At 54.8% G+C, this 27,109-nt stretch overlaps 1 protein-coding gene across 2 annotated transcripts; it reads left to right on the forward strand.

Annotated features, from left to right (window-relative positions):
* Positions 1–26,167, forward strand: RAB40B (RAB40B, member RAS oncogene family). Of its 2 annotated transcripts, XM_059381098.1 has the most exons (6): positions 1–239; positions 19,891–19,951; positions 21,788–21,848; positions 22,490–22,567; positions 23,261–23,483; positions 24,758–26,167. In XM_059381098.1, the coding sequence occupies exons 1-6, from the start codon at positions 71–73 to the stop codon at positions 25,027–25,029; spliced, it is 864 nt and encodes a 287-aa protein (XP_059237081.1). In that variant the 5' UTR covers positions 1–70; the 3' UTR covers positions 25,030–26,167. The 2 variants fall into 2 exon arrangements, with proteins under 2 accessions (XP_059237081.1, XP_059237082.1); XM_059381099.1 differs by lacking the exons at positions 19,891–19,951; positions 21,788–21,848; positions 22,490–22,567; positions 23,261–23,483; positions 24,758–26,167 and adding an exon at positions 13,059–14,579.
* Positions 26,168–27,109: the final 942 nt, after the last annotated feature.

Raw genomic sequence — 27,109 nt, forward strand, 5'->3', positions numbered from 1 at the left:
TCTGCGGACCGCAGGGCTCGCTCGCGCCTCGGTGCCGGCCGCCGCCTCCGCGCCGTCCGGACAGCCGGGCATGGGCGCAGGCGTCGGCGGCGGCACGATGAGCACCCTGGGCAGCCCTGTCCGCGCTTACGACTTCCTGCTCAAGTTCTTGCTGGTGGGCGACAGCGACGTGGGCAAAGGGGAGATCCTGGCGAGCCTGCAGGATGGCGCAGCCGAGTCCCCGTACGGCCACCCGGCGGGTGAGCGCGGGGCCAGGACCGGCCAGCAGAGCCCAGGGAGCGCGCGGTGGGCCGCGGGGAGCGCAAGGGGGCCAGGGGAGCGCGCGACGAGCGGGGGGGAACACCGCGGAGGCGGGGGAGCGCGCGGCGGGCCAGGGGAGCGTCGGGGGGACGGGGGAGCGCGCGGCGAGCTGGGGGTGGGGTGGGGTGGGGGCGGGGCCGGGGGTGTGTGCGGCGGGCCGGGGAGTTCCGGAGGTACCAAGGGAGCGCGCAGCGGGGCAGGCAGCTGATGGGGGACCCGGGGAGCGCGCAGAGGGCCAGGGAGCGCACGGGGGAGCGCGCAGTGGGCCGGGAGGAGAGGGGCCGGAGGAGCGCTCTGAGGCTGAGGAAGGCGCAGCGGGCCCGGGAGCGCAAGGGGGGACCAGGGGAGCGAGCCGAGGGCCTGGGAGCGCCCCCGGGATCAGGGGAGGGCGCTGCGAGCCAGAGAGCTCATAGGAGACCAGGGGGAGCGCACGGTGGGCACCGTGGAGCGGGACGCAGGCACCTGAGTAGCGCGGCGAGGAGCTGGGGGTGCCGGGACTGGGAGCGAGCCCGACCAGGCGCTGGGAGGAGAAGCTGTGGAGTGTGCGAAGGGCCGCGGATCAAGGAGGGCGGGGTTCACCGCCCGCCCCTCTGCGTGAGCCGGGCGCGCGCTTGGAGGGAATCCCCCGCTGCACCCCCAGTTCCGCACGTGGGGAGCACAGAGCGTCCTCCTTAGTCTCACCAAGGTCCGCCTCCCGCGGGAGCTCGCGGCTGAGCAGGGTGCTGGGGTACTGCTGACCCCGATGACCGCGAGGCGGAGGGGAACGCACGGATCACGCAGGTGGAGTTTGAGAAGGAGGTAGCCGGGCTGCTGCGGGGGGGCCCAGCCAGGAAGCCACCAGCGCGTGCGACGCGTTTGGAAAGGATGCGTGGGGGGTACGGAGGGGGCGGGAGGGAACGGTGCGCGGGATCCGAGCGCAGCGAGCAGAGGCTCCCAGGTGGTGGCTCTGCGCGTGGGCGAGATAGAAGCGGAGCGTGAATGGGAGCAAGAGAACTAGTCCGGAAGGTTCTCCGAGGTTCCTGGCGTGTCCAAGGGAAGGGGCTCCTCATCCTGGCGAAAAGGCCCGGGACGGCAAGAAACCCAAATGACCCATGAAAATGCGGCCTGAGGGCGAGGAAGGGAAGCGCTATAGAAAGTGAAGGAGTGTGGGTTCCAGGGGCGGGGTGGAGCCGGAGGACTCAGAGCTTGAGGACAGTGGGCAGAGGGTCCCTGAAGTTTGAGGTTTGAGGGGCGCAGGCCCCAAGACGGGGTGGACGTTAGGAAGAAAGAAGGGCGGGGAGAGCAGAGGAAAGTGAGGTGGGCAGAGCTGGGCCAGCAGGCAGGAAGAGTCCGGTCCTGGGGCTGTGAGGGGTCCCCGCCGCGATCACCTTTTCGCTGTCACGTTGGGGGCTCCAGGCGCACTTCCAGAGCAAACTGACTGCTCAGGGTCTTGCTCCTTTCTGCCTCCTGGGCTTGCGTTTGGGCTCTCCAGAAACGGAGGAGGGCAGTCCAGAAGTCCAGTCTTGATGTTCAAGCCAGCCCAGGTGTGCTTCTGCCCTGATCCGCAAGCAGGGACTGGAGAGGAAAGTGCAGAGAAGGAAGCTCTGGGTCCAGCGGGCCTCACTGGGGGGATCAACTTGGGTTGAGGCAAGAGCAGCAGGAGGTGCAGGGCGAAGGTTAGGGCGGGAAGCAAGGTGGGCTCTCTGGGGGTGAGCGATGTAAAGAGAGAAAGTGGGTCTGCAGAGCTGGCGGAGGGAGGGAGCCTGTGGCTTCTGTGCGGGCATGTGAGCAGCTTGAGTGGCATGGCTTGGGACAGGCCTTTAAGATGGGTGCCTTCGGCTCAGGTCATGATCTCAGGGTCCTGGGATCGAGCCCCTGCTTCCCCCTCTCTGCCTGCCTCTCTGCCTGCTTGTGATCTCTCTCTCTGTGTTAAACAAATAAATAAAATCTTAAAAAAATAAAAAAGATTGGAGGCGTGGGGGTGGGGAGAAAGTTTGGGAGAATTTTGGTTGGTTCTGGAGAACTGATGCCAAGAACCTGGGCTCTTCTTGAAGCTGCCAGCCCGAGAGTCACCCAGGGCACTTGGGAAAATTGCGTTTGGATTGTGTCTCTAGTCCCAGATCTGTGTTATTCAAAGTGATGCCATCAGCCACATGACAGTTTTTTAAATTTAAAGGAATGAAAATGAGATAAAATGAAAGGGTTGTATTAGCTGCATTTCAAATGCTCAGCAGTGACACCTGACTGACACTTGGTTTGTGAGGGGTGTGGCAGAGCCCCTCCAGACAGCTCTGCTCTGGGGCTTCAGCTCTAGGAGGGCAGAGGGTCCCCAGGGCCGGGGGTGCAGCGGTGGAGGAAGAAATCAAGCACCTGCTTTTAAAAACTGTGCGCCTGGGGGGGACAAGCTGGAGTTCTGATTTCTTACAGTGGGCAAGTGACGTGCGCAGGCGCAGATGGCAGGAATGTGCGCAGTCTGCTCCAGACTGGGTTGTTTGAACAGAGGCTTGGGTACCCTCTGTTGTGTTACTCCCTTTTATATGCAAACTGAGCACTTGTTCAAGCAACTAGTTAACTCTTTCTTCTAAAGGATTTAGGTTAAAAAGGCACTTCTCAGGAGACTGTAAGACGTTGGAATCATGGTCAGTATTGTTATTATTCATAATACTTGGAGGAAGGAGAGGGCATTTCCAGCCTCCTGTTTTCGTCCCCCACTCCGAGTGCGCATGCCCTGTTGCTCTGACTTTGCCCAGGTTTGGGGGTACAGTGTCCGCAGTCCCTCAGTCTTAGATGTTTACCTGGCTTCGGCGCTGACCACCAATGTGTCTGTGTCTTCTGTATTTTGCTGTCCCTCCAATTAGCTACATTTCATTTCCGGCCATTCTCCAGGAAGGGGTCATGAGTATTTCCTGAGTGTGTTCATGTTTGAGAGTGTCTGTGCACTGTCTTTACCCATGAGCAGTCTCTTGTGCAGGTTAGCATGTATCCTGAGGCCGCACGTTCTTTCTTCCTCCCAACGACCCCTCTGGGCTCTCTCGCTTGTTCTGAGCTGCCTCAGAGCCTGAGGTCAGAAAGTCTCTCCTTGTGGATGAGTTGCCTTTTCTTCAGAGACCCTCAGTTCAAGCGGACCGTGTCTCAAAGTTGGATGCTTGGTGTTGAACTTCTGGTACACGGTGCACTCTTTGAATTTGTAGATTTTGTATTTAATTTCAGGGAAATTTACTTCATGTCCCTAAAACTTCTGTTACATTGATTGGTGTTGATGTCAGTTTTCCAAGTGCTGCTGGGCAAATTGCCACAAACTTAGTGGCTTAAAACAGATTTATTATCTGACAGTTCTAGAGGGCCACTGGGCCCTGGGATGAAACTGAGGTGTTGGTAGGGCTGTGTCCTTTCTGGAGGTGCCAGTGGTGAGTCTGCTTTGCTTGCCTTTTCCAGCTTCTAGAGCCCTCCTGCAAAGGTGATGCTGCCCGTCTCACACTGCACCACTCCAGCCTGACTCGGTCTCCCACTTCTGCTTTTAGGAGCCTTTGTGATGGTGCTGGGCCCGTTTGTTAATGCAGGATAATCTCTGTACTTAAAGGTCAACTGAGGGGCGCCTGGGGGGCTCAGTGGGTTAAGCCTCTGCCTTCAGCTCAGGTCATGATCTCAGGGTCCTGGAATCGAGCCCCGCATCGGGCTCTCTGCTCAGCAGAGAGCCTGCTTCCCTCTCTCTCTCTCTGCCTGCCTCTCCATCTACTTGTGATTTCTCTCTGTCAAATAAATAAATAAAATCTTAAAAAAAAAAAAGGTCAACTGAGTAGCAGACCTAATTCCTTCTGCAGCCTTCACTCCCCTTTGCCATAACCTCCTGGAGACACATATTCTGAGGATCACAACGTGGTCACCTTTGGGGCGCCGCGATGCTGCGGCCGTCCTTTTCGTCTCTCTCTTCTGAATTTCTGTGGATATCTCAAGCCTTTCTGATTTGTTGGTAATTTTTATTTTAGTAAACTGTTTCTAGCTGTTTCTAACTTCCTTGTTAGTTTAGTAAATGATATTGCTGTGTTCTGCAATTTTTTCCTTCTACAACTCTCATTTACAATTTTCTTTTTTTTTTTTTAAAGATTTTATTTATTGGGGCGCCTGGGTGGCTCAGTGGGTTAAGCCGCTGCCTTCGGCTTAGGTCATGATCTCAGAGTCCTGGGATCGAGTCCCGCATCGGGCTCTCTGCTCAGCAGGGAGCCTGCTTCTCTCTCTCTCTCTCTGCCTGCCTCCATCTACTTGTGATTTCTGTCTGTCAAATAAATAAATAAAATCTTAAAAAAAAAAAAGATTTTATTTATTTATTTGAGAGAGAGAGAGCATGAGTTGGGGAGGTCAGAGGGAGAAGCAGACTCCCCATGGAGCTCGGAGCCAGATGCGGGACTTGATCCTGGGACTCCAGGATCATGACCTGAGCCAAAGGCAGTTGCTTAACCAACTGAGCCACCCAGGTGCCCCTCATTTACAACTTTCAAAAATTTCTTTGAATGGGGTACCTGGGTGGCACAGGTGGTTGGGCATCTGACTCAGTGTCCGCTCAGGTCCTGATCTCAGGGTAATGAGTGCGAGCCCCACATTGGGCTCCACACTCAGTGGGGAGTCAGTTTGAGATTCTCTCTGCCTCTGCCCCTCCTGCTTGTGCTTTCTGTCTCTCTCCAGTAAATAAATAAATCTTTAAAATTTTTCTTTAAATAATTTATTTCATTAATACATCTCTTATTTTGCCAACTTCATGAAGTTGTTCCACTGCATGAAGTAATTGGGACGAACGTCCTTTTGTTCCCTGGGTCCTGTGTCCTTTCAGGTTGGGTTCTTTGTCTCTTTCTCCTCGTATAACTTTCTGTTAAAGTGTGATATGCACGCAGAATAGCTGAGGGACCCATCTCCCACTTTGGGGCCTCTGGCCCCGGAGCCTCCCTCGGATCTGGAGGGTTAGTACCTCGTTTGGCCTCTTCTCCCAGGAAGAAGTGGTGAGAGAAAGGCCTGGACAGCTCAGCTCTGTGAGGAGAGTGCAGTCCAGGCCGCTGCTGGGCTCCTCTTCTCTGGTCCCTGGTCAGGGTCTCTCCCCGTGGCCCAGCTGGTGGTGTTGCCAGCACGGCATTACCCGTCCACCTCCGATTGCTGGGAGAGGAATCTCTTGCCTCGCAGCTGTTTTCTGGTTACTTTCTCCTGGCTACACCTCCAGCTTCCTTTTGCCAGCAGGAAAACCCCATCTTTCTTTCTCTGTTTCATTTCTGCTGACAGCCGGTTGTAGTACTGCCCACCCCTTTTATTGAGCGTGTAGAAGAACCATCTCCTGAGGTAGGTTATGTTGTTAGGCCCGGAGAGGGTGAGTTACTCTCTCAAGATCACACAGCCTGAGTGAGAGCCGGAGTGTGATGGTGTGGTTGGCTCCGTGGCCCCTCTGGCTCAGAGCAGTGGCTTTTCTTCCCTGTGAGAACCATCAAAATGCTTTTCCTTACTGACCTTGTTATGGGGTTTTTTTTGCCTTTCTGTTTGCCTTTGACCAGTGTTCTGCCAGGAGCTCCATGCACGCCCTCCCCACCGCGCTGCCTTCATCAGAGAGAGGTAGATTTGCTGATTTCGCAGCTACTCTGCGGTTTCCCTTGGCAACCAGTTCAAGATTTAAAACACGATTTATAAAGCCATCACATTCAAGTTTGAATTGAGAGGTGGTGAGTCCTTTCTAGTTCTTTACACTGTAATTCCTTACGGAGACCCTCTTCTATTCCTTACCTCCCGTGGTGCCACCAAGAGCATATGGTAACTTTCTTCAATGTATCCATTTTTAAAACTACGTGTAAGTGCTTCCATGTATTTGACAATAAGAAAACTGCCTTTGTATCAGATTTTCTCCTTAAGAGCCAGTCTTTAAGCTCTACCCACTCGTGTCCTGTGGTGCCTCCTCCCTGCAGTGGGGACTTCCCCTCTTGTTCAGCCTCTAACTCCAACTCAAGGTGGCCCTGATTTGGGGTGATGGGCAAGGAGGGGCTCAGATCCAGCCAGGCCAGGTTCCTGCTGGGCAGAGGGTCAGCTTCTGGCTGGAGACCCACCAAGCACCCACCATATCCTCTGTCACTAGCTCTGGGTGCCTCAGTGGCTGTAGGATGACGGCCTTGGTCCTGCCTTAGTCTTGCTGGCTACACTGGCTTACTCCTCGATCCGGCCTTTTGGGGTGAGGGAAGCAGCAAGGTTCGAGGCGATGGAGCCCATCACTCCCATCACAGGCTGTGAACTGATTTCCCGTTAAGAGATTTTTTTTTAAAAGTTTGTTTGATGCTTTCTTCCCTGGCTTCTTCAGCTTATTTAGCCTCAGAGAAGGACTTGTGCATAAACAAAAACTGAAAGAAGTCGCCATATCCAGGGGATCGGGCATAAAAACATCGGAGATGTTGTTTTATCAGATCCACAAGCAAAACCACGGGAAAGGCAGTCACTGCATGAGACAGCACCAAGGTCCCCAGGGCTACCGTCCTCAGAGGGCCTTGCTTTTGCTTTCCTCTCCGAGCTGCCCCCGGATTCCGGCCGAGACCTGGCGCGTCCGCAGGCTGTGGGAGCCACTGAAGTGATGGGGACTGGCCCACGCTGGCCTGCGCCACCCGCTGCCCGTCCCTGCTGGGCTGCCACCCTTCAGGCTTCTGGGAGCAGATCACTGCCCCTTCGTTTGTAAACACCTGGGTTCCTGGGGTGCTGCCTGCCCCAACCCCCCCCCCGCCTCCCCCCCCAGCAGGACTGGAGGGCTAGCCTCGGTGGCGCATGTCTTCTGGTTCACAATCACTTCTTCCTTCTGGTCTCCACCAGCCACTGAGGTGAGGCACGTTCCCCGCAGTGGGAGACTTCCCAGCTACAGGTTTTAGAGAAAACAGGGCTCGACTTCACATACTTCAGAAACACGGCATATCCGAGTGTGTTTGACACGTGTCTACATAATATACTCTCTAGGCAGAGCACATGCACGTGTGCACAGTACTTGTGTACGTAAGCACACGCACGTATACACAGACCCAGTGTGCATCATTTCTGTGGCTCTGATTAAGGTATAAACCTTTTGAAGAGGGTATCAATGAGGAAGCAGACTCTTCTTTGTTCTGGTCGCGCGCAGAGACTTGTCCAACCTCAAGCGACTGTATGGGTATTGGACGGTTTCATTTGCTCAAGTATATGGTCGCCCTTCGCGGACTTTCCAGTGACCCCAGCCCCAGGGCGGAAAGCTGGCCATGTGGTCCATGTTTTCCTGAGCAGGCCCGCATTCCAGGAGTTTAGGTCTGTTTAGCGGAGCGCACAGTTTGGAATCCAGGCCGTGAGCAACCCAGCACATGTCCTTGGCTCGTGGGGAACTCACCCGGGACTGTGTTGGGAGACACTGCCGGGGAGAGCGGGAGGCTGCCATGCTGCTGGACCCGCATGGTGGGAGAAGAAGGCAGGTGCCCTGGGCCCGTGGAGCCACCTCTCTGCCACCTGTCGCAGCAGGATCCAGCTGGGACTCAGCCTGGTTTCCCAATCTCTCCACGGACACCTGAGTTTCATGCCTGAAACCACCTGCCAACGGTCGTCCCCTGGGAGATAGTCCCATAAAGTGGCAGCGGAGAGCCACGAAGGTTGTCATCACTGTCCTGGGGCTTCCTTGGCTGAATGTGAACCTCAGGCTGTTTTTGGGTTTTGTGGACTGTGTGTCCCCTCCTCTTGCAGATAAAAATTGATGGATTTACTTCCCCGAAATGGGACTCAGCGAGTTTGTTTGTGGATTTGAACAATACTGGGACTCCTGACGCATAGCATCTTGTTTGATTAGGAAGGAAAAGAAATTTACAGAGGCAGAATCATAAATATGCGTATTAAATTATAGTGAACCCTAATACAGTAGGCTGAAAGGTATTATCTTAATGGGGAAAATAAATAGGTAAATTTGAGGAACATTAAATTCTCTCTCTCTTTTTTAAAATATTTTATTTCTTTGAGAGAGCGAGTGAGAGAGAGAGAGCACAAGCAAGAGGAGAAAGGAGCAGGGGGAGAAGGAAGCAGGCCCCCCGCTGAGCAGGGAGCCCGATGCGGGGCACCATCCCAGGACCCTGGGATCATGACCTGGGCTGAAGGCAGAGGCTTCACCAACTGAGCCACCCAGGCACCCCTTAAACTCTCTTTTAGATTAAGAAACTTCATGTGGGAGTAGAATCTATTTCTTCCAGTCTAGAGTGATGTGTTCATTCTGGAAGGTAGACCATTGCCTCATGGGTTTAAATAGTGTCATGCTGGTTAGATGTCTGGGAGAGGCCAGGCCAGAGGCATTAGGCCTGGGACCCATCCTGTGAGGCTGGGCACCCGCACCGAGCCGGGAGCTGTTTGTGGGCACGGGTGGGGCGGGCACTGGAGGAGCAGTACGGGAATGCCGCGGACGCATGTCCGTTTCTGGATGCAGCTGTAACACAGCCAGAGCCGGGGGCCTAACAACACGGATGTTTGTTCTCTCTAGGCTCTGAAGGCCAGTGGTCCGAAATTGAGGTGTGGGCAGGGCCACGCTGCCCACACCCCTGCCCCGCCACTGCCAGGGCTGCCAGTGAGAACCCTTTTGGGAATCTTCTGGCCAGCTGCTGGTGGCTGCCATTGTGTGAGGTTTGAGTGAGGGAGGGAATGGACCTTGCCGTCGTGCTCTGTCTCCTGAGTGGTCAAGCGCCCTCATCCTCTGCTCCTCCCCGGCAGGTGGCGGTCACCAGGAGCTGGCCCCTGGCCCTCCTGGGCCAGATGAGATGACTTATGGGACTCTATCCTGCCCTCCCACACTGTCTTGGGCTCATCACACTTGGCCCAAAGGAGGTGCCACTGGGCATGGGGAAGCCTGGGAGTGACCCAGGCCCTGCTGAGGTCTCTGGGGTGGTCATGGCCTCTATGAGAAAAATTGCCCAGCCCTCGAGCTTAGGGCCCAGCTGGTAATGATGTTGGCTGAGTCCGCACTGTACCTCCTAGCTAAGCAGAATGGTGGCATCAGGGCTGGCCCAGCTGAAGAGACCACCCTCTTCCCTTAGACAGGAAACTGCTCTCAAAGGTGTCCCACTCGGCGACCCAACTCAGGGCGCCCACCACTCCCATAGGCAGTGAGGGCCTGGTTGAGCATGAACCTAGGAGGCAGCTTGGGGCCGTGGGTGCTCTGTGCCCAGCAGAGCCATGTGGCCTCCCCTAGCATCCATCCCAGAGCCCCTGCTGCCACCCGCAGACATCTGCCTCTTCTGTGCGCTTTTCAGGGAAGCCAGTGTGGCTGTTTCTGGTTGTCCTGTGATGATAACTGCTCAGCAGAGGGACCCCCATGTGCCCTTCCCCTCCCTGGCTGGTCCCCCACTTCCTTTCCCTCTAGCCATAGTGACACACAGGCACCTCTCGTGCTTCGTGCCTGACATCATGGTTACTTACTGTATAAGAAGGCCCCTGGCCTCTCTCAGGTGAGTGGGGATAATAAGTCCTAGTTCCCAGTGGTTCATCCTAAACTGTCTTCAGGAGCACAGACAGGTGAACAGTTTACTGTGCCCGTGGGGCAGTCCCTTAGCCGGGCATGGGCACGACCAGTGAGGAGGGCATGCCTTTCCCCAAGCTGTCTTCTCGCCACATCTTCTGCAGCTGCAGAGGTAGGAGGCTGATCCGGGGAGGCTCAGGGCTCCTTCTGGGGACACATGCAGCCCCAGGGGGTGGGAACGGGCTAGAATACAGTGCCGCTGGCTGACTGAACTGACCGCCTACGTGAGCAGAGTGTCCTAGACAGAGGAGGTGTTGGCCTCAGTCCCCAGCGCCTCATGGGCCAGGTGGGCAGCCCCTGGCTGAGTGGGCTTTACAAAAACGGTGCCAACAGCATCGAGAACTGTGCCCTTGAACATCAGAGATGCTGCCCCTCTCCTCCCCTGGGGGACAGTGAGGGTTTCCCAGCTGTGTCTCCTGTGAGAGCAGGCCTGTGAGAGCAGGGAAGAGCCCCTGCTGGCCGGACCTGCCAGGCCCTGGCGGTGGCCTGAGTCCACGTTCCAGCAGTGTCCCAAGTTCAGGGGTGACCCTGAGACACAGGGAGGGGAGCCCCATGATTTGAAAGTGTTGGGCCTCTGGAAACAGGGCTGTTGTCTGGCCACACCCAAACAATGGTCCAGAGACCCTCTAGGCTATGCCCTGATCTCACTCGTGCTGGGGCACTGGGCCCCACTCTGAGAACTCAGTGTTCCTGCACACGGCTGGTCAGCACAGAGCACTGGGTGCCCAGGGCTGAGGTAGCATGGTGGTGGTCCCGTCCCTGCCAGGCAGGTGGGAAGATTCAGCTCCCACAGTAGGGAATGAGTAGTTCAGGGCCGCCAGAAGTGGGAGCCGCGCGGACAAGCTGGGGCAGCCAGGCCATGAGGAGACCGGAGGCCCCTGGACTGTCCCTCACCGGGGGGGGCACCTGAATCCACTGCTTTGCCATTTCAAAGAGAAATTGAGGAAAGAGAGGTTCAGGGATCATGCTTCTCAAAAAGGAGATCTGCAGAGAGAGAGTTGGTGTTAATTTCAGTAGTGCCCTTCGTTAAAGGTGATGAACACAGTTCAGATCCCTGTCTAGAATGGGACTTTCTTTTAGAGCATCCAGAAATGCAAGGGTGCCCCGAGGGGCCAGTGCTGGCTGTGGCTGTGGGTGCAGCAGGGTGCCTGCCCCAAACCCTGCCCACCCTTTGGCCCTGCAAGACACCCCGCATTGTCTAGCAGACTATCTAGCAGACTGTCCTCCGATCCAAAGAGCCAAGCAGACCTAGTTCTGGGAAGGACACACATGTACACAATTTCTTTGGGGTGAAATTCACATAATATAAAATGATCATTTTGTTTTTATTTTTATATTTTCAATATTTTATTTTATTTTTTTAAAAGATCTTATTTATTTATTTGACAGAGAGATCACGAGTAGGCAGAGAGAGAGGAGGAAACAGGCTCCCCGCCGAGCAGAGAGCCTGATGTGGGGCTCCATCCCAGGACCCTGAGATCATGACCCAAGCCGAAGGCAGAAGCTTAATCCACTGAGCCACACAGGGACCCCTCAAGATTTTTTTTTAAGATTTTATTTATTTATTTCAGAGACAGAGATCACAAGTAGGCAGAGGCAGGCAGAGAGAGGGGGAAGCAGGCTCCCCGCTGAGCAGAGAGCCCGATGCGGGACTCGATCCCAGGACCTTGGGATCATGACCTGAGCCAAAGGCAGAGGCTCAACCCACTGAGCCACCCAGGCACCCCTCAAGATTTTATTTTTAAGTAATGTCTACAACAATGTGGGACTCGAACTCACAATCCCAAAATCGAGAGTCACACGCTCCACTGACTGAGCTAGCCGGGTGCCCCCAAATGAACCATTTTAAAGTAAGTTAGTAGCATTTAGTACGTCCACAATTTTGTCCAACCGCTACCACTTGCAGAGGGAACCCCTCGTCCCAGCCTCTGGCGATCCCTGGTCTGCTCTCTGACGTTTTCATTCAGCATTAGACACATTTCTCAGAAGTCAGCTGCTCGAAGATGAATGTGTTCGCAAGTGATTTTAACCAGTATTTACACCAGAGGAGCATTCTTCTATGTGACGGCATACATTTTCACCTGCTCAGGCCGTAAAATAGACACAAGCAGGTGCTGCTTGAGCTGAGCTAAAATATCTATTCCTCACGCGGAGCTAAAAGTGGAGCGAACGGCTTGGCATCTGATGCTTCCTTTTTTGTTTTGTTTTGTTTTAAGAAGGCTAAAATTATATCTCCTCTTCTCTCGGTTATTCTGACTCAATGAGCATTCCTGCAGGCTTTGCTCTAGGAGCTTTCGCATGTTTTTCTTGCATTTTGATGGACAGAGTTTTCGTTGAATTCGTTCTGTGCAGCGAACAGAATTACACCTTTTGATCCTGACCATGACATTGCTAACGTCAGCGCGCTGGTTCTCGGGGACTGGCCGGCAGCCAGCAGCCGTCAGGGAGGCGGAGAGACACTGAATAAGAGAAGAGCAAACACTGAGTCAGGAGAAAGGAAGCAGCGCAGGGCTGAGGGCAAGGGTTCAGTGAGGAAGTTTGCGAGGAGTGGGCGGGGGGCGTGGAGCTGGTGAGCAGTGGGTCGTCTCCGGAGACCGGGGCTCCCAGGCGGCCAGGCTCTCTCCGCGCTTGGCAGTCTGTGAACCGCTGTGGCCAGTGCGTTCCTCCAGGTGGCGGGGGAGACCGAGGCTCGGGGAGCACGAGGATATTGCTGCTTGTCAGGACTGGGATTGGATCCCTCAGAGCTCCTCCCTGTGGGGCCTTCACCGTGGGAACCCAGGTGGCCCGGTGGCTGTGACCCCTCTCTTCTCCCCAGCTGGGGAAACCGAGGCACACTCACACGCGAAGCAGTGCTTCCTCCAGCCTGGTCTCCTGTCCCACCCCGCTTGCCTGGCCCCGGCCCATCCCGGAGTCTCCACGCGGGGCGAAAGGGAGGTGCCGTGGGTGGCAGAGGGACGCGCAGCGGAGCCCACGGGCTGGAGAAGGGGGGCGCTCGCTGCTCTCAACGAGCCAGCCGCAGTGGAGACCACGGGCTGTGCGTTCCCGGGGCTCCGGGGTCAGGGTCAGCCTCGCCGAGGACAGCTTCCTCTGCACCGCGGCGGGAACTACCAGCTGCACAGTGCGTTCAGTCTGCGTCAGGCTGGCGGATAGGCAAGTCCCGACGGTCGCGCTTTTCAGTGCTTGTCCCTTAGTGCAGTGCGGAGACACGGGTCGTTGTACTTTGCTTTGGGAAGGTGTTGAAATGTATCTTTTGTAGCTTTTTCTAGGATTTGTATGTCAGACATTCTCCATTCACGGTACTCTGTGGGTTTCTGTCATACTGGACGCCTCTGGTGCAAACAAAAAAGTCAGTTGCAGACGGCAGCCTGGTACCGGCCCGGAAGCGGACACACAGACCCGGTGAACGGAACAGAGCCCGGACCTGGACCCGCAGCTCTGCCGCCAGCGCATCTGCGACACAGCAGGGAACAACGTCCGATGGAAACAAGTCAGTCTCTTCAACAAATGGTGCCGGGAACACAGGACAGCCACGTGCGGAAGAGCAAAACCAGACCATTTCCTTACACCACACACAAAAACAGACTCCAAGTGGATGAAAGACCTCAGTGTGACACAGGAAGCCGTCCAGATCCTAGAGGACACAGGCAGCGACCTCTTCGACCTCAGCCACAGCCACTTCTTCCTAGGAACGTCGCCAAAGGCAAGGGAAGCAAGGGTGAAAATGAACTACTGGGACTTCCTCAAGATCAAAGCTTCTGTGCAGCGAAGGAGACGGTCATCAAGACTAAAAGGCAGACGACAGGATGGAAGAAGGTGTTTGCGAATGACAATGCGGACAGAGGACTGGCATTCAGTCTATAAAGAGCTCATCAAAATGAGCACCCCAAAATAAATGATGTAGTTAAGAAATGGGCAGAGGACACAGACAGACATTTCTGCAGAGAAGACATCCAGACGGCCAACAGACACATGGGAAAGTGCTCCACCTCACTCGGCATCAGGGAAATACAGATCAAAACCACGATGAGATCCCACCTCACACCAGTCAGAACGGCTAAAATTAACCAGTCAGGAAACGACAGATGCTGGCGAGGATGCGGAGAAAGGGGAACCCTCCTACACTGCTGGTGGGAATGCAAGCTGGTGCGGCCACTCTGGAAAACAGCATGTTGGTTCCTCAAAAAGTTGAAAATAGAGCTTCCCTATGACCCAGCAATCGCACTACTGGGTATTTACCCTAAAGATACAGATGCAGTGATCCGAGGGGGCACGTGCACCCCAATGTCCATAGCAGCAATGTCCGCAGCAGCCGAACTATGGAAAGAGCCCAGATGTCCACTGACTGGATGTATGGATAAAGAAGCTATCGTGTGTGTGTGTGTGTGTGTACACATATACTATATCCCATTATATGTGCAGGCATGTATCTGTGTATCACATGTGTACATATAGGTGTGTGCTGTGTGTTTACACACACACGTGCATGTGTATAATGGAATGTCACGCAGCCACCAGAAGAATGAAGTCTTGTTTTTTGCGACCAAGTGGGTGGGGCTGGAGGGGATCACGCTGACTGAAGTAAGTCCGGGAAAGACAATTATATGATCTCACTAGTGGGGAATTGAAGAAGCCAGACAGATGAGCATAGGGGAAGGGAAGGGGAAATAAAATAAGAACAGAGAGGGAAGCAAACCGTAACAGACTCTTAACTCTAGAGAACAGTGAGTTCTGCTGGAGGGGAGGGCGGGGGCTGCACAAAGTGGGTGACGGGCATTAAATCGCGCACTTGGTGGGATAAGTACTGAGTAGTGCGTGTAAGAGACGAATCACTAAATTCTGCTCCCGAAGCCACTACTACACTCTATGTTAACTAAGCTGAGTTTTAACAAAGCTCCAAGCAGCTTCAGCAGACAGGAGGTTACGGCCTTACCTGCCTGACAGTTGGAGGGTAGGTCTCTGAGCCCAGCCTGGGTCCTGGTGCCTGAGCCTTCCTGGATTCTCTACTGCTCTTTTCCCCCGTCTGTGTTTCCGTCCGTCAGCTTCCGTCCCAGCTCCTCTTCCCCTGGTGAACCCGAACTGTATGGTTGCTGCGAGGTGCGACACCAGAGTGGAGAAAGTGGGGGGACCCTTCCCACACAGCCAGTCACTCTCCGGTGTTTTGGGGTCACTGGTCTTTAGATTATTTCTGTCACTGAGAGTTGCTATCTGCGGGAGGACTGGTCCGGTAGGACCTGTGCAGCCATGGCCAGAAGCAGAGTCTCCACAGAGAGCAATCCAGGGGTGCCTGAGTGTCTGCCCTCGGCTCAGCAGGAGGTCTGCTGCTCCCTCTGCCTCTCCTCCCTCCCTCATGTGCTCTCTTTTTCTCAAATGAAGAAATAAAATATTTTTTTAAAAAGAAAGAGAGCAGGACGCCTGGGTAGCTAAGTTGTTAAGCATCTGCCTTTGGCTCAGGTCCTGGGATTGAGCTGTGAATTTATATCTTCAGAGCAAACAGGCTTAGCAACACAACAGGGCACCGAAATGAGAGAAAGCAGACTGTTCACCTTACTGCCCCGAACCAGGCCTTGCTGTCATTTCTGAAGTGCCGTTTCAGGAGGAAAATGTGAAATTAAATGAAAAAATTAAAAGAGCAAATGAAAAATTGCGGGCGAGGTTATGAGAAAAACAAACGAAAGATAAGAAAACTTCTGAGTGACCCTAAAGGCTGAATTCTGAAACTGATGTCCACTAATTTGAGGTTTAGTTAGAAAATCACAACTTGGGCGCCTGGGTGGCTCGGTGGGTTAAGCCTCTGCGTTCGGCTCAAGTCATGATCCCAGGGTCTTGGGATCGAGCCTCGCATGGGGCTCTGCTCAGCGGGGAGCCTGCTTCTCCCTCTCTCTGCCTGCCTCTCTGCCTACTTGTGATCTTTCTCCTTGTCAAATAAATAAATATTAAAAAAAAAAAGAAAGAAAATTACAACTTAAAGAGAAAAACCCATTAAAAAAACATTTCATATATTTATTTGAGGGGTGCCTGGGTAGCTCCTTCGGTGGTGGTGAAGCATCTGTCTTCAGCTCAGGTCATGATCCCAGGGTTCTGGGATCGCCCTGTGTCAGGCACCCTGCTTCTCCTCTCCCACTCCCCCTGCTTGTGCTCCCTCTCTTGGTGTCTCTCTCTGTCTGTCAAATAAATCAATAAAATCTGAAAGAAAGAGAGAAAGAAAGAAAGAAAGAAAGAAATCCAAAAACAGTAAAGATATTGGAAATTTAAAATGTGATGGCAGAATAAGAATTTCAAAGGAAGGATAAAAGATAACACGGAGACCATTTTCCAGAATGTTGAGGAAAAAAGAGAAATGCAAAATAAGAGAAAGTAAGAAAATCATGAAGTACGTTCAGGTGGCCTAACATCTTATGAACAAAACCCCAGCAGGAAGAAAAAAGTGAACAATCCAAGACTATTTCCCAGAATTCAAAGATTTGCATTATCAGATTGAAAGAGCCTGTTGAGTGGGCCGCCCAACAATGAAAGTGCCCCATAATAATGCATGAGATTGCAGCATACTAGGCAAAGACCCTCCATACCTTATACGAGGAAAGACCAGACTGCATTTCAAAGGATCAAGAATCAGTGTTTGACATCTGACTTCTCAACAGGAACTCCAGAAGGTAGACCTGCACATTTCTGAGTAAAAACTATTTCCTGCTTCAGTTGGGTGCCCATCCACTCTGACTGAAGAACGAGTGCAGACTACAGACATTACAGACTTGCAGAGTCTTGAAAACTATCTTCCACACACCGTTCTCAGGAAGAAAAATGCGGTTGTAAACCGACAGAGAGGGAGACGTGGGCTTCCACAGCAGGAGAAAAGAGGTCCAGGAAGTCAGCGCACTCCTAGTCTGCGAGGGGGCGGGACAGAAGCCTGAGAAGATGCTGCCAAGAAGGCGAGACACCCGCATGTTTGGAAGTACTAAGGGAAGGCTGGATAACTGGAGGAGACTTTAAGGATATGTTAGTGATACGTGCAGCGAAAACTAAGCAAATAAACAAAAAGGCAATTTTTAACTCCAGTAAAAACAAAAAGTTGTACGTGAAGGACAAATGAAGACGCGTTCCAGCTGCGGATAGTGTTTACTTGGTCATATTGATATAAAATTGGATATTGGTCTAGCTAAGACGACAAATGACTGTACTGTGTGTGTGTGTGTGTGTGTAGGGGGAGAGAGAGAGAGAGAGAGAGAGACATGTGGAGCATGTTGGTGAAAGAGAACTACATTTTCACTTTCCACAGTGGGAATTTGATTAATGTCTAACCCTGAAAAGTCAGAAAGTAGGAATACACGTATGTCGCTTACAAATTGGGAGACACAAAGCAGACAAGTACCCAGAGGATGAAAATGGATGCGGTGCTGCGGGGGTGTGCATCGGGTCCTGTTGTCCATGTTAAGTTTCTGACACTTAAAACCATGTGCATCTGTGAGTGATGAAAACAAAAGTCAAGTATAGTTTTAAAAACTCATAGGGTGCTTGGGGTGCCTGGCCGGCTCCGTTGGTGAAACATGGGACTCTTGATCTAAGGGTTGTGGGTTCAAGCCCCGTGTTGGGTATAGAGATTACTAAAATAAAAAAATAAAAAAATAAACTGGAAAAAAAAAAAAACCCTTATGGGGACTTAAAAAGACCATTAGGAATGAGTTCTTTTAAATTTATGAAAACTTATTTTTACTGTGGACCTAAAAAATAAGTAAAAAATAAGGTACGTGAGGGTGCCTTGTAAATCAAAGGCGCCAACCCATTTCAAACAGTGAGTTACTGTCCTAAAGGTTAAAAATGAAAACCCTCTCCAGCCTGTGAATGGTGAGAACTCTCTTCTGCTGTCTGGAAACGGACGTGCCGAAGCCACATTCTCTCTGGACTCGAAAATAGGTTCCCAAGTGTGCTCATTTGTTGCTTTACGTAGATGGTATAAAACCTTTAGTGTTCGCAGGGGAAGATTAGATATCTCCAAAATTAACTTTGAAGTTGCTCTCTGTATATGTCTTCATGTGTTTATGTATGTTTGATTATATGTGTATATATTCTACTTATTATGTAATTATACATTGTATTCTGTGTCATATATTCCATTCAATGTATGTGTGTATCCATGTTCCATTACAGGCACTTATACCCTGTTTTATTGCACGTGTGTGTCGCACATCACATATGCCCAATGCTGGCCGCTGCAAAAGGAAGAATACAGGCATTTGAAGTTGCCTTCCAGATAGTTCTGTAGGGTTTTAATGGACTGTGAAGAGGCCCTTGGTGGGTCGCCCCCAAAAGTAATTTCCCAGAGCCCAAAGCTACTGACCTAAGCAGCTTCCAGAATATCTGTGCTCTGCCCTAAAGCCTCGGCAGCATGTCCTCAGAATGCGAAGCAAATCTGTTGTTGCCTTCCGCCTGCATGCTGCACAGCCCTCAACTGACTTTAAGGAAAGGAGGGTGTATGAATACGGTGTGTCGGGTGGGGGGTTCGCTAAGGCCGAGTGCTACAGATCCTTCCAGAGGATCTGTAAGCTAGTTGGGAATGGCTCCTTCCTTCGAATGCATTCAGGGGGTTTCCTTCTGAGCCGTGGCTGTGGGGGTTTTCTTTTGGTGGAAAGTAAGATTTCACACCCGTTCCAGGACTTTCTCAGGGCAAGGCCCCCAGGTAGGGGTTCCTCTCTCTTCTTCTGTCTGACCCCCAGGAGCCCATTCCCCTTTAGATCTGTAACTCCTAATCCTGCTTTCCTTGTCAAGATAGCTGAAGTCTGGCCACATCCCAGAATGTTTCCAAGGCTGGGCTTGCTCTGAGAGACATTCCTGAGTAAGTCTAAAAATGGCCTAAATCCAGCGCCCCAAACCTGGCTGGGTCCTTGTGGTCATAAATTGTGTTGGGTGTGTTTCTTGGATGGGAGAACTCCTCTCTTGCTTTCTCTGCCCCTTCATGGCCATGGTGTCAGTCTCGGCCTCTCCCTCCCTGGGTCCCGCTGAGTGCGCCGGCTTGGCCACAGACGGGGCAGAAGCATTCTGGGGACTTGCTCTGTCAACACGGGATTGATTTCTTTTTTTTTTTTTTTAAAGATTTTATTTATTTATTTGACAGACAGAGATCACAAGCAGGCAGAGAGGCAGGCGGAGAGAGAGAGAGAAGCAGGCTCCCCGCTGAGCAGAGAGCCCGATGTGGGGCTTGATCCCAGGACCCTGGGATCATGACCTGAGCCGAAGGCAGCGGCTTCACCCACTGAGCCACCCAGGCACCCACGGGACTGATTTCTAAAAGGAGCAGAAAATTGGTTTCTGATGGAACGGGGAGGAATATTTTTCCTTTTTAAAAATGCTTATTGCTTTTTCTGATCTTAGGAAAAGAATGCATGCACATTGAAGAAACTTAAACTAAGGAAAGGTTTGGATAAACAAAGCAAACACCACTGAGAAATTTCCAGTTGCAACGTGGGGCTGGTCCCGCGTCACCCCTCCACGCACATCCACACACACACAACGCGTGTATTTTCTTTACCTAGCTGAGGTCATGCTTCCTATCTCATTTTATACGCAACACATTTTTCTTGACGTTCTTAGTGTGATAATTTGGCGGAACGATCTCGGGGTTTTAGCCTGGGAGTGGAGCTCAGAGGGAGCAGTCCCAGGGCGGGAGGGAGAGTCGCACAGATGGGGGGGCCGGACGTGGGGCTGCTCAGAGCTGCCTGCAAACGGGGGGCCTCGTGCCGAACACTCCAGGGGCCGAAGCCCAAGGCCGCGTCCCCGCGCCTGGGGCAGCATGCAGCAGCCAGAGCCTCCCGAGGCCCGGGGCCGAGGTGGCTGGTGCCGAGGGAGGAGAGGAAGCTGGGAGGTCCCCACAGAGTGGGCAGTGGCCCCCACGGAGTGGGCAGTGGCCCTGGTGGGCAGGGTCCGTGCGAATCCAGGGAGACCCAAAACAAGGTCTAGTCCGTCTACCTCAAAACCATGACTCTTCCCTGGTGAGAAGTCCTTTCTCTCCTCCCAGGAGAGTTCTCCTCTCTGGTGCCATTTGCTTGAGAGTAACTCTGAGGCCAGCAACACTTAAGCTGGCCTACCCCCTCCCACAGGCATCGACTACAAGACCACCACCATCCTGCTGGACGGCCGGAGGGTGAAGCTACAGCTCTGGTGAGTTGGGGCCCACCCCGGGCTCTCAGCAGGATGCGCCGGCCCCCGGGGGTAGAGGCTCTCTTGGCCCTCGGAGTGCACCTTACCGCCTGTGGGAGGACCGCCCCCCCGGCCCAGCAGACCCAGGGCTGCCCCACAGGAGGTGGTGACCCACTTGTCTGGGCCACCGAGGCTTCATCCATGGCAGGGAACGCTGGGGCCTTGGTGGGTCCCCAGGGGTCTGTCCAGAACGTGGCCTTACTGAGACCTTCTGCTTCCCCAGCTCCAGGAGGGGCCCATGAGGGTGATGGGGACAGACCCATGGCAGGCGTGGGAGGCTGGGAGCTCGAGGCCCTCTCCTGGGGTCTGGATGGACTTGGTCTCTTTCTCACGTCCCACCTGGCAGCCCTGGCTCTGAGATTCAGGTCCCACCTCCGGACCTCTGCCCACCCCCTGCTCTTGGGGGGGTTGGGGATAGAGAACTGGGATTTCCTGCTTCGACCACCCCACGCAACTTGCCTGACCGCTGTTCCCGTCCCTGGGTCATCCTTCTCCTGGGCCACCTGCATGGCCCTCTTCTCTGCCCACGTGTGACCAAGCCCCCAGCCGCACCAGCCTCGGGATGTGGGCAGCCTGTCCTGGCGCCGTCCCCACCTGCCCCTTCCCGGGGGCGGTCAGCAGGGAGCCTCTCTCCACAACGTCCCTTAGCACCCATCCTTTCCCGCGCCCCCAGGATGTTTGAGGTTGTGGCTGGGGCCTCCCTGTAGCCTCTGTCCTCTGGGCTGCCCGCTGCTGTGGGTCAGCGAGCCTCCGGCCTCCTGTTCCCACTTGCTGTCCTCAGACTCCTGGGCTCTCCTCGCAAACTCCGCCCAGCCCTGAGGCCCGTGGGGCAGGGGCTTATCTCGTCCTGGCTCCCTCCCTCCCTGAGACCCTCAAAGGATCCACTCACAGCCCACGCTTGCCCCGGCCTCCGAAGGCTGCCCCATGTCTCCCCTGAGCAGCGAGAGGTCTCTTGATGGCGCGTTTCGTCCGAGTGGCTCATCCTCATGAAAGCCGTCACGGGCCCACCCCTCATGGCCCCCTGCCTCACCCTGCCGCGATCCACAGCACCCCGTGTCCAGGGACGGCCCCACTTCACGACAGCCACCCATCTCCCATGAGAGCTCGTGATTCACGCCCTGCGCTGTTCTCAGGTGTCTCCTTGCCCGCAGGCTCCCTGCTCACTTCCATGTGCTGCGGAGCTGAAACTCCGCAGGCTGGGAGTCCCCCCCCCAATCTGCTCCTCAGCTCTAAGGAGGCTCCTCCCATGTCCTGGACCACACTGGTCAGCACCTCAGGGCCCTCCTGAGCCCCAGGCCCTGCCCTCCCTCAGGGAGCGCCCTGGGACTCAGAAGGCAGGGGCAGGTCACCACCTGCAGAAGAAAAGGGAGAAACTGCACTGTTTGTAGTGACAGGCCTGGACCTGCCGCCCCCCCCCCCCCCCAAGGAACCACCTGTGGGCGTGGGTGTGTTTGTGGCCCACGCAGAGGTGTGCTGTCCTGACCAAAGATGCCAGGAAGGGAATCAGCGCCCACCAGTGCTCGGAGCCACCGCCATGCGAACAGGCCGCTGGAATCCACCCCACGGGAATGTTTTTTTTTTTAATCCTGATTTTGGATGCTTGGAGCTCCATCCCGGCCCTTCCGGGTGTCTGCACCCCTGGGTCCGTTCCTTGTTTTGATAAACTCAGGGATGTGTCTGCAGTGGGATGGCCACTGACTGGCAGTTAGAATGTTCTCGCTGTGGCTCTCGAGTTCCAAACCTGGTTGTCGGGAAGAAGCAGTGATTTCTTCTCACTGGCCCTAACGTCTTTTCCAGGGATACATCCGGGCAGGGAAGATTTTGTACCATATTCCGCTCCTACTCTCGGGGCGCACAGGTAACATCCCCTGAGCCAGGAGGTCAAACGGACTGAAACTCCCATTCGGAATGTCCTCTAACGGCTGCCTGGAGGAGAAGGCCGTTCTGCTCACAGAGGAGCTGGTCCAAGAGGGCCGCGCCCCGTGGTGTTGGGGCGCATGAGCCTGCCTCAGCCCCAGGAACGTGCGTGTGCGTGAACACCTGCACGTGCTGTGTGTGCACGTGGGCTGTGTGTGCACCCGTGTCTGCGCGTGTCTGTGCACACATGTGCGTGTGGTGGGCCGTGTGTGCACCTGTGCCCATGTGATCGTGTGTGTCTGTGCATGCTCCACAGAACGCGCTTTCCGGGCGGGTGGGAATGCTGCTGGGGAGGAGGTGATCCTCACGGTCCCTCTGAATCCTGGGTCCCTACAACAGCTGGTGGCTGTGGGGGACGGAGAGCCAGACCCCAACTCACCTTGACATCACAGGGCTGAGTAATGAGCTCATGAAACATCATCAGAAATACTTATTTAACTACTACAGTTGGTAGATAAACAAAATAATATGTTTCTGTTAAAATGAGTCAAGTGGTCGAGGACGGAGTGGCCTGCACACGGGCCAGCATGGTCCCTGTGCTCGCCTCTGACCCGTCAGGTAAGTCTGCTGTCTCTCCCCCAGGGTGTGATCCTGGTCTATGACATCGCAAACCGCTGGTCCTTTGATGGCATCGACCGGTGGATCAAGGAAATAGACGAGGTACGACGTGGTGCCAGGCACCGTCCACGTGGGCATGCGGGGGGGGCGGGCATGTGAACCAAGACACGAGGCCTCAGCAACATGGGGGCTGTGCCCCTATCAGAACAGGACCGGGCCCTCACCTGGAGCCCTGCCCAGTCCCGGGGGCTGGAGCTGGGCCCCACCTGCTGTGTGGGCCACTGCCCGCACCTGGGGCTGCTGGTGTGGACACGATGTGGTCAGAACCGTGTGCACGGTGTTATTTCCCGCAGCCGCAGAAATACGTGGGCATAAACAGCGGGAATGTACGCTCTCCCAGTTTGGAGCCCAGAAGCCCAAAATCTAGCGTCAGCAGGATCGGCTCCCTGCAGAGGCTCTCGAGGAGGGTCCATCTGGCCTCCTCCAGCTTCGGGGGTCTGCCAGTGGTCCTTGGCCTGTGGACCGTAACCCTAGTCCCTGCCTCTGCTGGCACGTGGCTTTCCCGCTGTGAGTTCTGTGTCCTCTTCTTGCAAGGACTCTGGTGACTGGATTCAGGGCCCACTCCAGTGACCTCGTCTTAACTGATTACACTCTGCAAAAGTCCCGTTTCCAACAAAGACACATCCTGATGTTCTGGGTGAACTTTGGGAGAAGGCTACTTACCCTATAACCGAAGGCATCAGCAACTCCAAAAGCTCGCCCAAGTAACCCCTTTGCTTTTGTCTCGCCCTTCAGCACGCCCCTGGCGTCCCTAAAATCCTAGTGGGGAACCGCCTGCATCTGGCCTTCAAGCGGCAGGTCCCCACAGAGCAAGCGCAGGCCTACGCGGAGCGGCTGGGCGTCACCTTCTTCGAGGTCAGCCCTCTGTGCAACTTCAACATCACCGAGTCCTTCACAGAGCTGGCCAGAACCGTGCTGCTGCGGCACGGGATAGACCGGCTCTGGAGGCCGAGCAAGGGTAGGCAGCCGGGAGGCCGTCCGGTCCCAGAGCCCCCGCCCCTGGCCTGCGGCCCAGGACTCGCCTTGTGCCAGGGCGTCCTGGCCATCCTCAGGGTGAATGCGTTTAACTCGAGAGGGATCCCTAGGGACAGTTTTGTCGGGTAGCTCGCAGAGCCCTTTCTGGGTCTGCATGTGGCAGAGCTGGGGGGGTAGCATGTGCACTGAGTGAGGGGTGGCACCACCCCATGGAGCAGGACCCCCCCACCAGGGCCGGCTGGCCAGGTGTCATTTCACGGTTTTGGAAGAGGATGTCCTCTCAGGAATGATTCACTTTCAGCTCATCTTGTTTGCAAAGAGGGGACCTGAGAGGCAGAGGCGCATGGAGCATTGCTGGTGCCCTAGAACCCGGCCCCTTGGTGTGAATCCCTCCAAAGCCCTGGGTCCTCTGATTTCATCTGCTTTGTTGGGGCCTTTATGGTGACGGTCGCTGTCACGGATTTCCTCACAGGGACCTGGTAGTGTGTGACCGTTACAAGAAAAAAAGGACAAAATCTAGTTATTGAATTGGGCAGTGCAGGGTTGAGGGAGTGGAGCTGGATTCTGCCTCATTAGGGTTCCTTGGCCTCAGCACAGCTGCCAACTTGGATAGGGCCCTTTGCTCGGGCGGGTGGGATGTTCAGAGTGCTGTGCTCCTGCTGCCCCGCGGTGGGAACCCCACGTGTCCCGGGGAGTCCATGCCACCCCTGGCCGAGGGCCACTGTGTGGAGACAGCTCTCTGCTGGGAGCCCCCAGGCCTGAGCCCTTAGGGTCTGGGGTGGTGATGGGGTCATCTGGGAATGGCCCCCTCTCAGGCCCCCGAGGGCTCCATCCAGGGAGCCTGACGCATGCGAGGGACGGTGTGGATGAGACTGAAACATTCACTTCTCAGCCGCGCTCTCAAGCGTGTCCCTGTGAGCTGGTCATACGTGCTTCTGGTGCCAGCAGTCTGGTTTGCAAGGTCATGCCTGACACCCTCACTGTCTCACCACAAACCGCAGCCCGGAGAGTCCTGTAGGAGGACTTCACCGGCCATGTCTGTACTCCAGGTCTGCCCCCTTCTTGGGCCTAGAGGGAGACACGACGGGTCTCCAGTCCCAGGTGACTAAAGCAGGGTGACCCTTCTCTGGCCCTGCCCCGGGCCACGCATGGGCACAGTGGGTGGAGAGCGCGGCCTGAGTCCCGGGAAGGGAGGCGGGGAGGCGAGCGGGCTTCCCTGGCGTCCAGGAGCCGCTGAGCCCGGTCCCTTCCCTGCAGTGCTCAGCCTGCAGGACCTGTGCTGCCGCGCAGTGGTGTCCTGCACGCCCGTGCACCTGGTGGACAAGCTGCCGCTGCCCATGGCCTTGAGGGGCCACCTCAAGTCCTTCTCCATGGCCAGCGGCCTCAACGCCAGGATGATGCATGGCCGCTCCTACTCGCTGGCCGCCAGCTCCGCGCACAAGAGGAGTGGCCTCCGTAAAGTGAAGGCCGCCCGGCCGCCCCAGAGCCCGCCCAAGCGCTGCCCCCGGAACAGCTGTAAGGTCTCTTGAAGACGGCGCCGGCACAGACACGGAGCAGCCCCACGCGGGGCGGACGGACGGGTCGGAGGGCCCCGGGAGCCCGGCCCAGGCCCGGGAAAGCACCTGCCGGTCTCGCGGTAAGACCTGTCGCGGTGACCGAGCCCCTCCGTGCAGCGGAAACACAGCCCGACCGACGGTTCCCTGTGGACGTGCATGAAGCTCTCGTTTTAAACGTGTGTTTAAATGTTGTCCCGGGGACGGGCCGTCTGCTCTGCTCTGGAGGACAGCGGCACAGCTTGTCCTCAGCACGACTGCTTTTCCAGGAGCAGCCACACGCGTGTGACGAGTGTGACTCCAGGGACTCTGGGAGGCAACGGGAGAGACTTCAGTCCTCGACCTGCCGAGGGCCTTTCTGTAAACCTCCTCTTTACAGTGAAGTGCGAGTCCCCAGAGGGGGTGCCCGCGGGTCCAACACGGATCTGATAAAGGTTTTGCTATGTTGTTTACCATGTTTGGGAATTAATAAGTGTTTACATGCATATTTTTCTGTAAATCTACATTTTTTGTACAAGATGTTCCACAAATTATGAAGCAAAGGGAAGAAAATGCCAAAGATATCTCTTGTTGTGTCCGACGGCCACAGCATAGTCACAGCAGACCCAGACCGGCAAGGAAATTATCACCCGGAGCCGTTTCAGTAAGGAAAGAAGTGGACACTGTTACTCAAGAAAATGTTTCTCGACAATAAAATGTACACTTGTTTCTTGGTAGGACGGTGGGCCGGCTCTTTCTGATTCTGTGTATTCACGTGGGTCGTCGCCCGTCCTGAACATGGCTGCGGTTCTAGATTCCTTCCCTGGGAAGAAAGGCCGTGGCCGGAAGTAGGAAGTGTGAAGGGCGACCCTGTAAGGTGCGCCTGTCGGGGACAACAGCAGACAGGGCTCTTGATACCTCCTGGGGTGCTCACAGATCTGGTAGGCACCCCGGACCGACGGACAATCCCACAAGGTCCTTACCACCATTCACAAGAGGCTCACAGACGGCCACACACAGGGTCTCACCTCACTGGCTGTAGCTGCTCCACATCTCCTGCAGCAGCCGGTGGGTACAAGGAGGAATCTTTAAAAAGTAACCAACAGTGAGAAAATGCCGAGTCCTCAGTTCCTGTTAGCATTTACAGATTTTTAGAAATCGGAGGGCTTGAGAACTGGAAGCAATATCTCTATTCACAGAGCCAGAGAGCAGAAATGAGGCTGGTGCCCCCAGCTGCTGAAGGGCTAGGGCCAGGCTTGAGCTCTACCTGCCCCGCGAGCATGAGGGGGACCCATGTCCACAGGGGAGCGGGCTAGGGGACAGCAGGTAAACCCTGAAGGGACCTTGCCTCTGCCATGGCTGCAGCCTGGGAGGGGGTCCTGCTGGGGCCACAGCACCTTCTCTCCACCCGGCAGTGGATGGAGAGAAAGAGGTTGACCCACTGACCATCGATGCAGGGACAGCTGGGTGCCCGGGATGGGTGTCACCGGACGTGGACCTCAGACCCGGGCCCCAGAACCCCCAGAGCCGTGAGGGGATAAATCTCCACTGTGTGGGGCACTTTGTTATGGGGGCCCCAGGACATGTCTCAGCAAGAGGTTATACCTCACAGTACAAAGTGCTTTAGCAAATCCAGTGGCATTCCTAGGAAAGAGGAACAAATAAACCGAAATATGGAATGCATTATTTTTTTTTAAGATTTTATTTATTTATTTGTCAGAGCGAGCGAGCACAAGCAGGCCGAGTGACAGGCAGGGGCAGAGAGAGGGAAGCAGGCTCCCCGCTGAGCTGGGGGCCCGATGCAGGACTCCATCTCAGGACGCTGCGATCATGACCTGAGCCGCTGAGCCACCCAGGCATCCCTATGGAATGCGTTATGAAGCAAAACATGCATATTTTAGTGGTGAATACACTGAAAACACAATCAAATGGAAACTGAACCCTAGAAAAACTGCTCTTACACGTTGTCTGTCCCTTCCATGGCCCTCCCCGGGGACAAAACCCACCCAAAGTGTAAACAGGGGTGCCACATTATGCCCCAGATGTTGGTAATGTTCTTCTTAAGCATCTAGATTCA

The sequence above is a fragment of the Mustela nigripes genome, chromosome 16 (genome assembly GCF_022355385.1).
Source record: "Mustela nigripes isolate SB6536 chromosome 16, MUSNIG.SB6536, whole genome shotgun sequence".
Taxonomy (NCBI): Eukaryota; Metazoa; Chordata; class Mammalia; order Carnivora; family Mustelidae; genus Mustela; species Mustela nigripes.

Excerpts from the sequence above, each read along its gene's own strand:
- RAB40B (XM_059381098.1), top strand. The coding sequence starts at position 71 with ATGGGCGCAGGCGTCGGCGGCGGCACGATGAGCACCCTGGGCAGCCCT. Across the intron at positions 240-19,890 it reads CCCGTACGGCCACCCGGCGG|GCATCGACTACAAGACCACC; the intron begins GTGAGCGCGGGG and ends CCCCTCCCACAG. Across the intron at positions 21,849-22,489 it reads CCTACTCTCGGGGCGCACAG|GGTGTGATCCTGGTCTATGA; the intron begins GTAACATCCCCT and ends TCTCTCCCCCAG.